The 16,670-nt window shown below is 42.0% G+C and overlaps 1 protein-coding gene across 1 annotated transcript in view; it reads left to right on the top strand.

Moving 5' to 3' along the window:
- The first annotated feature begins 10,533 nt into the window (after window positions 1–10,533).
- The window catches only part of CD44 (CD44 molecule (Indian blood group)), a 99,108-nt gene continuing 92,971 nt past the window's right edge, over window positions 10,534–16,670 (top strand). The window contains exons 1-2 of the mRNA XM_034769691.1: window positions 10,534–10,875; window positions 15,140–15,239. Coding sequence (XP_034625582.1) covers window positions 10,870–10,875; window positions 15,140–15,239 — 106 coding nt within the window. The 5' untranslated portion in view covers window positions 10,534–10,869. The remainder of the gene's footprint in view (window positions 10,876–15,139; window positions 15,240–16,670) is intronic.

Raw genomic sequence — 16,670 nt, 5'->3', positions numbered from 1 at the left:
GACTGGGGGGGGGCACTAGGACCCAGAGTGTAGAAAATTGTGTCTGCTGCTGGTGCATATGTATTTTCTCTGCTCTAGATACACAGAGATAGTGGAGTGCTGTGCTGGAGGAAGGAGGGCATAAGAGAGAGAACAGGCAGGCAGGACAAAAGATGAGAGGGGATAACAGAAAGCAGCAGGACCTGCAAGGAGAGAGAGGAGGAGGTGCCTCTTATGTACCTTCCGAGGACCCCCAGGAGCCTGGACTGATTAACACCAGCTTCTCAGGGAGCTTCCTGTTTCCTGCTGCTTCCCTGAACCACTTGAGGAGAACAGGCAGTCAACTGAAGTAGTAGGAGCCAGTTAGGCCTTAAGACGCTGATATCTTCCCTCACTCAGGCCCTGCTACTGGCCTGCTTATTTGTCCCCTTCATTTGAGTGTTGAGAGCCACTATAGCTGGCACAGAACAGCAGTCATGAGTGAAAGAAGAAAATGCCCCTCTGGGGCAGCATTCAGAAAAAGAAAGAAAGCAAAGGAAGCTTTTCTATCTAATCAAGAAGGAGCTTTCCTGAAATACATAAACATAAATGTTCATGGCGAGCCCTCCGGCCCCAGTGAGGATGTGAATGGGGGGGAAATGCCTGATTTTCCAGTTAGTCAGAGTGCAGGTGACCTGGCAGCTACTGCAGCATCCATATCTCCATCTCAAATGGATGTAACCATGCACATTCCTGAAGAAAAGTGTAGATCAGAGAAGAGTGTGGTGGAGGCGCAAGAAACAGCTGCTGCTGAGTTTAGTTCCTTAAGTGTAGATGATCCAGGACTGTGGACCCCTTGAGCGGTAGCCTGAGGGACTTCCTTGTACTGCATGGACCAAGCAGGTGAAAAACTTCATGTTCCCCAAAGACAATGAAAATAGAAGTTTCCATCCAACACATGTTCCAGCCACATTAGGTTCTACAGGAACAAAGGACTGGAAAAATCTGGCTAGAAATCTGGTATGCCATGAGAAGGCAGCAAATCACCAGAGAGCATTCCATAGGTGGAAAGAGCTTGAGATGAGACTAAGGTTAAAGGCCACCATAGATGATCAGCATCAAGAGAAGATTGCATCAGAGTTTCTTTACTGGCAAAATGTTCTGAAAAGGCTCGTTGCCATTGTGAGAATGCTACCCAAAACCTAGCACTGTGTGGCACTTCAGATCAGCTGTATGTGCCAAACAATGGAAACTTCCTTAACATTGTGGAGCTCATGGCTGAATTTGATGCTGTACTCCAGGAGCATCTAAGAAGAGTCACCACCCAAGAAATGTACACCCACCACTACCTTGGAAAAACAATTCAAAATGAAATCATACAGTTACTGGCAACAAAAGTCAAACAGAAGATTGTAGCAGATCTGAAGTCAGCAAGATATTACTCTGTTATTCTGGACTGCACACCTGACGTCAGCCTTACGGAACAAATGACTTTAATGGTGCGTTTTGTAACAACAACAGAACCTAGTAAAAATGTCCCTGCAATGGTGACTGTCAGAGAGCATTTTCTAGAATTTATTGACATTGATGATACTACAGGACCTGGTATGACAAATGTGCTTCTTAAAAAGGCACGGGATAATCCCATAAGAGACCCCAAACAACAATTCAAAGTTGAATTCTTTAACCAGGTGCTAGATTGTGCAATACAGTCAGTTGAAGAACATTTTATGCAGCTCAAGAAACACAGCAGTATATTTGGGATGTTGTATGATATTCCAAAACTCCTCACTATACCTGAAGAAGACCTACGCCAGCAATGCAGGGCACTAGAGACAGTGTTGGCACATGATGACATGCATGATATTGATGCGAGTGATTTAGGTGATGCACTGAAAGCCCTTTCAAGATGCATTTCAGCAGGATCAACTCCAAAAGCTGTTCTGGAATATATATGCACAAATAAGATGACCACCTTCTTTCCAAATGCTTTTGTTGTGGGCTGGCCCTGGATCACCTGTTAAAATGAGTAGGCAGCAGGTTTAAAACAAACAAACAAACAAAAGGAAGTATTTCTTCACACAATGCACAGCCAACCTGTGGAACTCCTTGCCAGAGGATGTTGTGAAGGCCAAGACTATAACAGGGTTAAAAAAAGAACAAGATAAGTTCATGGAGGATAGGTCCATCAATGGCTGTTAGCCAGGATGGGAAGAGATGGTGTTCCTAGCCTGTTTGCCAGAAGCTGGATGGGCAACAGGGGATGGATTACTTGATGATTACCTGTTCTGTTTATTCCCTCTGAAGAACCTGGCATTGGCCACTATTGGAAGGCAGGATTCTGGGCTAGTTGGACCTTTGGTCTGACCCAGTATAGCCATTCTTATGTTCTTATTGGGACATTAAGAACGTTAATGACCATCTCTATAATGGGGCCAAAGCAAAATCCTGGGTTTGTATACCCCAAATGTTGAGTAGGTCCATTTCTAGATCTTAATATTGTAGCTTGAGCTCCTTTGTTGCACTCTGAAACCTGAATTCTTTGCAAAATCAGTCTTAGGGTTGCAGACCTATTATATTCTGACCAGAATTATCCTCAAACCTGGGAGGAAGATACTCATTTGAATGTTTGAATCCATATTTTCTCTCATACAAACACTCACAATTACTCATACATCAAGTGTTATTCATACCCAATCACTCATGTATCAGCCCTTATAGAAACAGCGGCGTTAGCTAACCTGACTGAAATGTATGCATTGTGTGTGCTTCCGTAGTTCATGTTAGCCAAGAATAGTATGTCATTTCCCCCCACTCATTTTACACTGAGCCCTGCATCAAGGAGTCTATTTTTCCTATCACTGGAAAGGAATATCTCTTCCCAAGGTCAATGGGAATTACTTTTATCCTGTGAAAGAAGAACAGGGCCCCAAGTTTTCACATTTCAAGGGTGGGAGGCCAAAAAAATGCTGTATACAGTGTGGCATGACTAAGCCTTAGAAAGCTGTGAACATAGATAGGCATTCTCAGCATTCATTTGAAGAGCAATCTGCAAAGCACCGGCATTGTAAGGGATTACCCTTGTCTACCTAGAATTAAGTTTTGAGAAGCAGAGAGCAGGCTAGGTATGTCTCCATACCTAGCAATGGTCCTTCCTATACACCAACATTTCTAACAAGGGAGAAAATAGAGGAGGGGGCATTGTGTAGTCAATCTGAGTTTGTCACCATAGGGAGGCACCGAAAGTTTCTTTGGTCCCATTAAAATACTGCCAGCAAGAAAGAAATTTTCATAGTCCTAATATTTGGAAATGGAGGCCCACAGCAGTTCTGATGTATTGGATTAAAGTTTTTTAAATCCTGTGGCATGTTCTTCTATGAAATGTTTTAGGAAAGATACCATCCCACCCATGTGACTTCAGGCTCCAAAATTGTTACCCAGCATATGCATGGCATCAGAAAAGTTTGGCCTTTGCTCCTGAAATATGCTGTCTGCACTGAGAGTAATGAAGAAAATGTGAAGTTAGTGTGACAGTGAGATGTACTGAGGCTAGGGACGACTGCATGTCTTTGATTGAACATACTGTGGTTTGAGAATCTGTTTTATGCCAGCTTCTGTTCTTTACAAGGCCTGTGGATAAATGGGAGGCTTCAGACAGACTCCAGACCTGCTGCTTTCTCTTAGTCTTGTTACAACCAAGCACTGAATCAGTGTATGGCTAGAAAGTGGAAAATGTTTGTCAAAGTGCCTGATCCAGCAAGGTGCTAATTGCATGGCACAACTCTGCATATACTGTCAAATAGGCGCCAACTCCGTGGGAACTCCAGGGCTGGAGCACCCATGGAAAAAATCAGAGGGTTCTTAGCACCCACTGGAAGCCAAGTTACCCCCTCAACCCTCTTCCCAGGGCCTCCCGTCTGCTGGTGACCCTGCCGGTCAACTCCTCAGGTCAGCAATTCCGCAGCGTGCAGGAGGCACTGGGAGGGAGCGGGAGGAGCAGGAATGGGGTGCACTTGGGGGAGAGGGCAGGAAGAGGCTGAGTGGAGGGTGGAGCCTTGGGGGAAGGGGTGGAGTGGAGGTGGGGTCTGGAGCTGAGCAGGGGTTGAACACCCCCGGGGAAAATTGAAAGCCGGTGCCTGTATAGTGTCAGCCCGTTAAGGGAAAGGGATTGAAGAAAAGAGGGTATGCAGGGCCGGCTCCAGGCACCAGCTTCTCAAGCAGGTGCTTGGGGCGGCCGCTCTGGAGAGGGGCGGCATGTCCAGGTATTCGGCGGATGGTCCCTCACTCCGCCTGGGAGCGAAGGACCTCCCACCGAATTGCCGCCGCAGATCGCGATTGCGGCTTTTTTTTGTTTTGTTTTGTTTTGGCTGCTTGGGGTAGCCAAAACCCTAGAGCCGGCCCTGAGGGTATGGTTGAATTAGCAATTCACTTTCCCATTTTTGAGCACAAAAAAGAAGAAAGAGCTTCAATAGCAAATCTAATAAATGCATGTTTCTTCATTTTTGCCCTAGTACTTGGCCAAATGCTAATAATCCCTGGCTCTTCAGAGACCATAAAACAAAATCTGGAGGAATGTGAAGGATGCCATGTCCATGAGATGGTAAATGGTGTGACAGGTGTCCATTTCAGAGGCTAGGCAGGATAAAAGCAAAGTCCTCTTTTCCCAAAGACCTATGTGGCCCATCAATCCTTCCAAGGAAAACAAGCAAACTACAAGTATCAGGGGGTAGCCATCTTAGTCTGTATCCACAAAAATAACAAGGAGTCCAGTGGCACCTTAAAGACTAACAGATTTATTTGGGCATAAGCTTTCGTGGGTAAAAAAGCCTCACTTCTTCAGATGCATGGAGCAAACTACAGGCAGCCTCAGTACTTGTGTAGACATAATGATGTTCCTGATCAGCTGGTCCTGACCAACTCAATGTGGGAACACTTTTATTCTGGAAAAAAAAAAGTGCCTTATTCCTATTTAGCTTAACCTACTCCGATTAAATTAAACAGGACCTTTTTAAATTATAGAGTGACCACACATGGAGTTGGTCAAGTCCAGCTATTGAACTTTAAATTCATACCCAACCTTAATCTGAATTAACTTTCAAGTGTAGACAAGCCTTCAGATTCAGCTGGGCTATATTCTAATTGCTTTCATTGTATTTCAGCCTCAACACTGTGAGACTGGAAATCCCCATTGTCTGTGGTAAGAGCTTGGAAGAGCTGGTGCAATTACTGCTCAGGTTTGACAGGTTTCAGCTCTGGTGGCATTTGAGGTGTGGCATACTCTTAAGTGAATCATAGCATCACAGACATTACAGCTGGAAAGACCTATTAGATCACCTTGTCCATACTTCTGTAGGTGTAGTGTTATTCTCTGAAGTATGTTTTCTAGTGCTTTGAGAGGCTGTCCCACAATTTAATTGACCTCATTGGTAGGAAGATCTTCCTGATGATCAACCTCGATTTTTCCTTTCTATGAGTCTCTAAAAAATCCTCTCACAGCCTTGGGGAAAGAAACAAAAAACATTTCTCATTGCTTAGCAAATGGCAAAGCCAAAATCCAGTATTGAATAGGCTGAAGTTATACCAATTCAAGCTGTGATCTTGTCAGGTCTTATAAATGAAGCAGAGACAGGCCTGGTCCACACTTCAATGGAAGACCTCCCTGGAAAGTCACCGGTAATTCAGGGAATGGTATTTGGGACTCAGGATTTGATTCTGCAAGTTGCTGTTCACTCTGCCGCAACTGTGACAAGGTCTGTGGATCCCAGCTAGGTCTCATTAATCAGCTGTGGGTCCACCAGAAATAACCAGCTATCATTTTATTAGAAGACCATTATCATTGAACTCTGAGGGATCACCAACAACTCTAACCCCAACCCAGCAAGCCACTTAAGCATGTATTTGGACTATTCACATACTTAAATGCTCAGGGATGGAATGCTTAGCACTTAGAAAGTGTCTGTCTTCCTCCTTCATTAGAACTGATTCAAGGGCTCAGTACATTGGAAAGGATAATGTACTAATGGAGGAGGGGTGTTTAAGTGAGAAGTGTAGGCCGTGATCATTAGAAGTCCTCTTCCATTTTGCACAAGGGTGGGTGTGTTTGTTAACCTAGAGTCTTGGCCACATTCCAACTCACGTAATTGCATACAGACTATATAAAACTGTATCTTGTACTAACAATTGCAGAAGTTATTCTTTGCTTCTCCCCCTAAAACAGTGTTGTGTCAAGCATCTACCACACTCCACGCTAGATGTGGCTGCATGTCAGTAGTAGATGAGTAATCTTGTTTTACGCAGAGTCTGGGATTCTTTAGGATGAACAAACCTATATTATTCTTATTTCTTTAGATGTACATGGCACTGTAAAATAGGTAAAATGGAAAGCAAATATAGCAAAATGGCTACCTGGAATACCTGATAGTAAGAATGGAATTCACTGGCTTGAAACCTGGATAAGCTGGAATAGCCACAGCATAATTGTGTTTCTGGATGCATGTTACAGGCACTTATACCAACTCCACTGACTTCCTGAAAGTTTCTCTTCCCATCATCTTAAAACTCATCCCACCCTGCTTCTCACCTAAATGACAGCCAAAGGGTTAAGGCATGCCATCTGTCATGTGGGATTTTGTACCCTTGGGGGAGTTCATTCCTGCACTGTCTCACTTTCCATGTGTTCTGCCAAGGCAGTTATAGAATATCACTGGACTCCTGCTAACAGAATTTGCTGCACAATGTCCATATTTTGAAGCTGTGTGGCTAGCTCTTGGCTTCCCGGCTGAGATGGGCTTGTGGGCATTAGGCAGTGCTGCTAACTGTAGCTAACTAGTGCCAAACGATGACTCGCCTCCTCTCTCAGAAAGGGCCCTATGAATAAGTGATTTAACCCTATCCTGTTTTGTTCCAGGGGTCCTTAATCCATTTTGTATGGTCTGTTTTTCATGCTTTTAGAGAGCATCTTCCATTATCTAAACTATGGCATATAGAGTTCATTGTAGCACCAGAACTGATAGACTAAGAGGACTGTTTTTTTCCCCTCAGGGAGCCTTTTTGTTAAATTCATACAGTAATTACATAAAGCAATCAGGGTGGCAACATGGTTAAATAAAGCAGTCTGGGTGGAGTACAATATGCCAGCTTAATCTTTTTGTATGTATAAAGGTCTTTATTCTAACGTCTTCCTCAAGGTAGGGAGAGAGGTTTTCTAAAAGATAGTGACTGCTATAGTTCAAAATGCTGTACAAACCTGAACTATTTAATCCTCCCCACACCTCAATGAAATAGTTACAATAGGTAAGTAGCATTATTAAAGTCGAACAAATAACAGTAACTTATTAATCGCCATGTTCCACCTCTTTTTCTGCAAATAAAATGTTCATAAGCAGATTGTAAATTTTTCAGGCACCCATTATTCATTTGTAAATTTCTTAGCAAATATTTTCTTCCATGCTAATAGCTCACAAGTAGTGGGTTGGAAAAAAAAAAGGGGGGGATATGCAACCATCCCTGTTCCCCATGTTGTATTGCTTAGCTATCTAGGTCACATGATACTGTTTTTGTTCCCTGATTGGATGATTTACATAATTAACCAACAGGGTTTTGTTTGTTTGTTTTTACAACTCAATAAAAATGAAATTCACTTGATGGTTGTTGGATCATAGCGTTTCCTTTCTGTGTGTATATCTGCTGAATGCCTGTAAGCTCAAATGTCTGTAAAAAGCAAACCTAAAGGTTGCATCCACAATTGACTAGAGATGCATTTTCAAATTTAAATTAATATTCATAGGAAATATTTTCACTTGTTGCTCTGCTATAATTATTATCCCTGTTTACAGGAGGGGACCTGAGACTGACTTATCCAAGGCCATGCAGAGAGTTGATGCCAAAGCAGAAACTGGAACTCCAGCAATCCTGGCTCCTATTCTTGTGCAGTCCATTGTAGATCTGGAACTTGCCCTTCAAATTCAAACTAAATTTTAAAAGAGTTCTGCTGTCCTAGAGAACCAAGAACACAATAAGACAGGTAATATATAAGCTTCAGCTTCTATTGGCCCTTGAGAAGGACACTTACTATAATGGTGCATTGAAAGTGAATGAGGTATAGTATGTGGTTGAACTCTTTCCCATCATGGTATCATATTGCACAATGAGGTGCATTATGAGTGTTTTCTTCTCTTTCTGAAGTATCTGGCACTGGCTATTGTTTAAGGCAGGACCTTGGACTAGAGAGATCATTGATGTGTTCTGATATGGCAATTCCTGTTTCTAAGATTAGTTCACCGTCTTATGATAGCATTCAACTCTCCCTGACCCCTCCACCTATTTCTCTATCTGTCTGCAAAATTATGTGCAAAACTGTGGAAATTCCCTCCACTCGCATAATTTCATGTCCCTTGTTTTTCTGCCCACCCACCCAATTTAACAAAACACTGTCTTTAGAGACATCCACAGTTATGCAGTTTTGTCTGATTACACAGTGAAAAAACTTCACTCATCAGCCACGTTTATTTTCTCCCAGCAATTTCCGCATCAAATGTGCGCAGGTTACAAATAAAAAGACGATTTTCTCACTGTCATCATTGCAATTTGCAAACTCAGACTTGGCTATAAGAACCAGGTTGGGTTCTTTCCATTTTGTGCATCATCTCCAATAATAACGGATGGGCCCCCGTCAACATCTCTGGAGGTTCACTGCCTTCTAGCTGGGCTTTTGGAGACACCAGTGCAGTCCCATTGCCCTCAGTGGGTTTTCAGAGGTGTAAATGATTAAATCTCTCATTGTTCCACAGGAAGGAATAGAATCCAGCTCACTAAATCTTAGCTGTGTTAACTCTGTGGGGCTAATAGGAATAAAAATCAGGAAAACCCTATTGTCACTAGACTCAGCAGATCTGACTCTGAAAATGCAGAAGAAGCTGTTCTGGTGGGGAAGAAGCAGCAATGCACTCGGATAGTGGATAGCAAAATGGATTAAGACTCAGGAGACCCCGTGCTGCTGGCCTGCTGGGTGACTACACGCAAATTACTTCATCTCCTTCATCTGTTGCCCCATCTGTAAAACAAGGATAATGATACTGCCTCCTTTGTAAAGCATTGAGATCTCCCCTGAGGAAAAGTGCTATATAAGAGCTAGGGATTATTATTATTCTCAGAGGAGAACCAGACTTAGCGCAAGAAGGCAGGCATATTTCCTCACACTAATTTACTTGGTAAAACATAACTCTTCCAAACCGGTAGTCCAATATGCTATCTGTCACATGCAATGCACACGCCTGCACCTTCCGTCCCAATTCCCGCATGGAACCAGCTATTACCTTAGTCACTGAAAACAAACACATGCCTATTATGGTCTCTATAAATATCATGCTTTTCATTCATATTTACTCTGCACTGGGGTCACGTACTGATGGTTAGATACTGGTTGGCAGCCAAACTGCTATTGTGCCTGTTTATATACAGACTATGTATGGTTTAACAAGTTGTTTGTTAATGGAAAGGAAATACTTGAAAATTAATTCCTGCATGTTTGTGTTTGGTATACAACATAAATGTTGCTGTATCAATAACAGGGGCAGCGCACATCCAGCATGTTACTGTGCAAAGAGTAATTGTCACACAGACGAATCCAACATGATTTTGGCTTCTGCTTTTTTAAAGTAGTAACATATTTAGTATTCATCACAGGCTGTGAATCTGACCATGCAACGCCACCCCTATTCCCACAGACAGAGAAAAATGTTCATGCAACAGATGAGCCACGCACAATGCATGTGACTGGACAAAACCCCACATTTGCCCCAAAACCTGGATGAACATCTGGCCTGATCCAAATCCCATTTAAATCAATGGAAAGACTCTCTTTGACTTCCAAAGGCTTTGGATCAGGCCCATACTGGGCAACCGAGGACAAAAAACACCCATTTGCACATGCAGCTAACATTTTGCATATGCAAATGTAGAGTTTTATCCATGCAGCAGGAATGTGTGCATTTGTTTGGCTCACACGTTGTACTAGGACTGCGTAAGTTTGGCCCAACCATTCAAATACACAGTGTACAAAGGAGGAAGGGTAGATGAGATGAGAGACAGGACAGAGAGGTCTGGGATCAGGGAAAGAGTATGAGATGCGGGGAAAGAAAGAAGGGGAGGTAAATGGGCGAAGGCTGGAGAGACTGTGGCTGAGGGAGAGAGGAGCGTCTCAGAGGAGAGGAATAGAAAGGGAAGTAAAGGCACAGAGGGAAGGAGAGAGAGAAGAGGGACAGAATAAGACACATTGAGAGAGAGAGAGACCCATATGTACATGTTCCACCTATTACTAAGCTGGAAAGGAAAGAGGGACAAGAGGATTGTGGCAGCTTATACCCCAAGACATACATTTTCAGGTTCTCATTACTCCACGTCAGGCTTTCCTGAGGTGGCAGAGGGAATGATTCCAACCACCTACAGAGAGAGTTTATTCCTCCCCTCCCCCCAAAACTCCACATAATGTTGGCTTGGTTAATAACTAATGCATTCAATATGCCTCTGCTGCATGCTAGCACACACATCTGGCTTGTGACTGCATCTCTTGTGTGCTCTGTGTGGATCTCCCACTATGCACCCCTGTCTCAAACACACATGTAGGAAGTGGTAGATGGTTGGGAGATTATAAAGGGGGATGGGCAATCTGACTACTTCTCTGTGCAGTGCTGCAGGCTATATGAGCTGGCCAGGGACCAAATGCTTTGATTAAACATTAAACTTAAGGAAACTGGTGGAGGCACGTGTTCTAAAGTAGACGGGCGTTTGTAAAGTGTCCTTGATAATAAATTTGAATATCTGAGGCCATTGTAGTCTTTGCTTTGTTCTAACTCGTGGTTGGGAGAACTGAGGCAAAGCAGCAACGCAGACTGAGAGCTGAAGAGGCTGAACATGAAGGTACCATTCTGGGTTGCTTTTCTTTTTAGAAGTAAACAACTGGGGGGCATTGTTCATCTTCCTAATTCTGTGCAGGACACGGGCTGTAAATTACATCTGGGAACAGAAGGTTGATGGGAATAGAATTGGGTGCCCAGCTTCCAAAGGGAGTGCTTTGCCCTCAAGCCAAAAAAAGCAGCTTCTCTAACTCAGCACAGACTCTGTTATCCCCTCCCTGTCCGCTCCTGGAGCCCAAGGAAAGGTGCACTTCAGCAGTGTTTGCTACAATGAAACTTTAGGACCATTTCCATTACAAAACTTGTTTCAGGATTAGCCATGACAATTAAAGCTAGGCTGAAATTTAGCAAACAAGATTTCAGAGTGGGAACAGAGGAGCAAAACAAATTAAAAAATCCCCCCCCCCCCGTGATTATAGGTAAGGGTAAATAAAGGTTTTGAAAATGAAACCATCTTACTCTGAATCACAGGACATCTTACTGTGAGCTAAGGTTCAGTTACAAATTGTGCACCGCAACCCACTTAAACAATGTTATTATCCTACTTTGAATAAAGTTTCACTGTATTCGGGATCACTCAAAGAGGGTTCTATTGTGCATCTATACTGTGTGTGTGTGTGTGTGTGTGTGTGTGTGTGGTTGGGAAATTATTTTTATTCCCACAAAAAATGTCAACAAATATTTTTTCTTTGAAATATTTTTAGGTTTTGGTGCTAAGTGGAAAATTTTATGTTAAAACTGAAAATTTTTTGGCTTTCATTTTTTTCAACAAAATCTCTCTCTTTTTTTTTTTTTTTTAACAGAAAGGAAATTTTTTGTTGCAAACATTTGTTTCATGGGGAAATTATTTCCCATAAATAAAGTCCACTTTGACTGAATTTTTTTGACAAACTCTAATATACACATTACGGTATACATCTTTATATGCATATAACACAAATACCGTGGTAAAATCCTGACCCCATTGAAATCAATGGGAGTTTTGCCATTGACTACAATGGGACCAGAATTTCACTCTATAAGAGGATCCCAGTGCAAATATCTTTTTTTTATACTGCTGTAAGTCACATACACAGTTTCACTGGAGGTCAAAAATATATCCAGAATCCATAATAATGATTTTATCAGCATGAATTGGTGATGGCTACATTACTATGAATGATGAAACAAAGAATGAGTTATTCAGGTACTTGAATGAATGGTAAAACTTCTATAGTACTTGATACCATTTTGCATTCTATACCATATTCCAGATGTTTTACAGAAAAATCATTTTAGAAAAGTTTGAGAGAGTTTAACATTTTTAGTTGTGTTATTTTTGATGTTTTTCTGTCTTTGTAGCCAAGTTCTTTTAGTGCCATGAATTCAACTGTACAGAGGACAGAGGGAGTAAAAAAATTCTAAGAAATATATTTTAGAAATCTCTAAGATTTGCCTATAGAAATATCCTTTTGGTACCTAATAATTTCGTGGGACCAAATCCTCAATTCTGGTAAATCAGTGAAGCACCATCAAAGTCAATGGCATTGTACTGATTTACATCAGTTGAGGATCTGGCCCAGGGTTTTTATGTGCCTATGTCATGGTGCTGTCTCAGGTTAAACACAAGTGCTGCATGTTCCACTAAAACGGTAGGCAACTCCTTTCTCCGATGTCACAAAGCTCCCTTTTCTAGCCCTCTAGCATTGTGGACCCTAAATCTGAGCTAAATTGTGATCAACCTACGCCTCAGGCCAATGTATTTTTGGGGGAGAAATTCCACATTTGGGTGGAAAAGAAGGAAATAGTTTTGTGGCAGGTATTGTTTAAAAGCAACTGTTTGAAGCTGCTTAATAGTTTGGAATGTTAGAATAAGTCCCAGGGAGATGAATTAGTGGGCAGAGGGCAGGTGAGGTGGAAAAAAGTACATACTAAATGCAGTTTATCACCTGGCTCTGCCGTTTATCACATTAGATGACATCCATGTGATAAATTGCATTTATCATGTACCTCTGGCTGCCTCTCTTGAACTATGCACTAATCCATCTATGCACCTGGACTACTTATAACATTCCAAATCCCTGTACAGTCCCATACAACAGTCTACCAAAGAAATATTTTCCAACCAAACCCCACCCCAGTGTGGGATTTTCCCCAAAATTACACTATTCTGAGGTGCAGGAAAGACAATATTCAGTCCTAGATGAGTGACGGGTTTATGATCTGTTGTCTTGGGACCCATAGAGGCTAGAAGTGGAAGCTTTATTCCAATAGAAAGCCAAGAATTCCCATTTCCAGAGGGAAAAGGCTTTTGAGAAAGATCCTCAACCACTGTAAATTGGCATAGTTTCTATGAAGTCAATGGAACGCTCCAATTTACAGCAGCTGAAGAGCTGACTTTTTGTTTCTAACACTGGTTGGGCCTTAAAACAGTGATGTTTTATGTATAAAAACAGCTGTTTCATGTAGTTTTTTAGAGTTTTTACAACATTAGTTATATGTTTTCCTTCCAATGAGTGAAGCCAATTAGACACATAGGGCCAGATTTTTGAAAATCCCACTAGGTGTCTATATGCATCCTAGAACACCTAAACCTTTGATAATCTGGCCCATAGTCCAAAGGCAGTATAGCTTTGCAAGTGGAGAAATACAGGATATAATACACCCACAATAGGCTATAAGCCTTTGAACAATTCACATTTTCTTTTGAAACAATAAGGAGTAGAGAGGTTATTTTACCTCTGCATTTGATACTAGTGCAATCACTGCTGGAATACTCTGACCAGTTCTGGTGTCCCCATTCAAAGAGGATGTTGATAAATTGGAGAGTGCTCAGAGAAGAGCCACGGGAATGATTAAAAGATTAGAAAACATGCCTCAACAAAGAGAAATCAATATATACACACAGTGAAATATGTTTAAAGTGTAACTTTGAAGTTGTAAGATACATAAGAAATAAAACTCTGCATGATATGAGGAAAGGCTTCCACTTTGACAGTGTCCCATTAGATATCCTAGAGCTGCTGCTAAAATTGGGGCTAGCTGAGGAAGGGGCAGCCAGCCATCTTTTAGTATGATTTATTAGAAATGTTTACAAAAGCAGTCACTGCTCTCAGTAGATTCACTATGTCTGCATTGTAAATACTCCCAGAACCTAACTTCACTCTGGATTTTCTGTTTCATATAATGGAATTAGATAATGGAAAGACCTATTAGATGATCCAGTTCATTCATTGTCTCTCACCATCCTGGCCTAATCCAGTGCTTTATACTACATTTCCTAGGGATTTGTCCAACCTAGTTTGAAAGGTGCCCCAGATTGGGACCTTCCATCACTTTCCTTTGGAGACTATCTAAGAGTGTCCTTGAACGCACCTTTATTTGCCAATTGAGAACTTGCTGTTCCCCTGTATGTGAAAGCACTGGGTCTCCTGCTAAGTTTTACAGGCTCATCCTGAAACAGTGTGATGTTTCCCAAATCACATTCAAAAGTGAAAGTCCTGAAATTTCCTTTGTTCTGTAAAGATTTAGTGCCTGTGGCTGGGAGAACCTGTGTTCTGTACTTTTCCATTGTTTATCTTATGCAAAACTAAAAATGTATATAAAAGATCTTTAATGTGTGGAACAGATGGTTCAACAGTATCAAGAGTAAAATGATACAGAAACTTTAATCTCTAGTTTGCTCACTGAAATCTAGCCCTAATCAATCATAGAATCGTAGGACAGGAAGGGACCCCCAGGAGGTCTTCTAGTCCAGTCCCCTACACTCAAAGCAGGACTAAATATTATCAATAGTGACTGAAAGCCATTGCCATCTCCTCGTTGTTAAAGGTTGATGTGTAATGGGCATTGTGGTATCTGCCCAGTGCTGAGTAAAGTGATGTCTACTTCATGTGAGCCGCCACTATAACTTATATCAGATGGGAGATGGAGGTATGGATGGACTGTGCTGCATGAACAGGACAGGGCAGGATGGTGGTAGCTTACACTTTCAGTGCCCACGTTGTACTCTCCCTTGCATAAACATTCATTGGCACCTTTCAACCGCATTACATTAACATAAAACCCCACACTGCAATGAGTATGTGCACATATAGAAAATAGAAAGTGGCATACTTTCACTGACTCTTCCATTGTCTTTTGGTAATAAAGTCCTTCCCCCTTACCCCATAAAAATAAGGAATCATTGGTTTCAACCCAGCTCCCGGTGAGTGTCTGATGTCTCTGACACAAAACAACCCACCATTATAACTGGCACTATTTACCTTTCTTGTTGGCGATGTCTGCAGAGAGGCCATGAATTGAATGGGCCATGGAGACTGAGCTGTACCCTCCTACTTTCTGCAGTGGTGGTCTCTCCAGATCAGAACAGAAGCATGTTGGCAGAAGGTAAGTGTGAAGGAAATCTAATTTACCTGTGCTTCACCTGGACACCATACCCCTGTGCTGTCATTCTAGTGCTTTTTCACCAGTGCTAAATTCACTGGAAAATGAGGGAGAGAAAATGGAAAGAGAAAAATGTCATTTAGAAATGTTCTGAGAGTTGTAGATGCTTTGGTGGTTTTCTAAAACTCAGATGTTTTATGTTCTCCTGCCTCTTATAATAAAGAGGTTTTTAAACAGGCTAAGGGAGTGGATGCTGATAAGTCAGTCAGCTAACTCGTGAGATGTTGCAGAAATTTTCCAATGAAGCAGCAGCAGCAGGGCCGCCCAGAGGATTCAGGGAGCCTGGGGCAAAACAATTTCGGGGGCCCCTTCCATAAAAAAAAGTTGCATTTCTATAGAATACTATATTCTCGTGGGGGCCCCTCTGGGGCCCGGGGCAAATTGCCCCACTTGCCCCCCCTCTGGGCGGCCCTGAGAAGCGGTATTATTACACTCATGAGTAAAAGTTTTGGTGCCTCTTTAAAACCCTGCTGGAGCTGCTTACTCAGTAGCTTCCCCTCACCCCCTCCCCTTGCTCTGTCTAGTTTTGTTTCGACATGGGTGTGACTTTTGGTTCAGCTCCCCCTCCCTGTTATGTCACTGCTTCAATTTCTTTAGAATCCGAATAAAAACCGCAGCAAACTTCAGAGCTCATTGATTGCAGGCTGATCTAGGCTTTTTTGATTTGTGCACCCTTCAAGGATCTCCTTAGTTTTGGCAAAGTAACTCTGAAGAAACAATGAGCAAGTTCTTGTTGTGTGCAACTTTTGGATTATGCTTGCTGCAGCTTTGTCTAGTGGAGATACGTAAGTAGTGTATGAATGAAAAGTCTAATGTTTGCTAATAAGTTATGCTTCAGACTGCAGCTGCTATCCAGCCAGCCGGCTAGAAGCCTGCTTGTCACACTAGCACATTTTTGAGTAAAGTTTTATTATCTATGTTATTTTCCAGTGCAAATCATACCAAATTATACTTGTGCTGTTTTTCTTTTTACATGCAAGAAAAAAGAGTGTATGTTAAGCACAGCTACAAATACTTGAGAAGTTAACTGTAGATCATCAAAGTTAAGTTTAAACTAAGAATTGAAGTACAATAGGCAACTGATTTTCAGCAGAGCTGTTGTAAATTAAACTGTAGAAACTGCTGTTATTTATTTATTTTGCTATACCAATGTTGTAAAACAGACAGTTGGTGGGGGGGAGCCCAACCCTCCTGGCATACAATAGCTGTATTATTAGGTTCACACAAGCCGAACTAAAGGCTAATGAATACAGGGTTGGGATGCAAAAACTAGGACAGGCATGCTGAAAAGAAACTTAACTGCTATGAACTGTGACTGAAATCTGGAAGGGGTTTTATGGCAATGGTGCATTTTTCTGACCTATCTCTAAAGCT

Source organism: Trachemys scripta, chromosome 4, assembly GCF_013100865.1.
Source record: "Trachemys scripta elegans isolate TJP31775 chromosome 4, CAS_Tse_1.0, whole genome shotgun sequence".
NCBI classification, from domain to species: domain Eukaryota; kingdom Metazoa; phylum Chordata; order Testudines; family Emydidae; genus Trachemys; species Trachemys scripta.
This window is presented reverse-complemented; position numbering and strand designations above follow the sequence as displayed.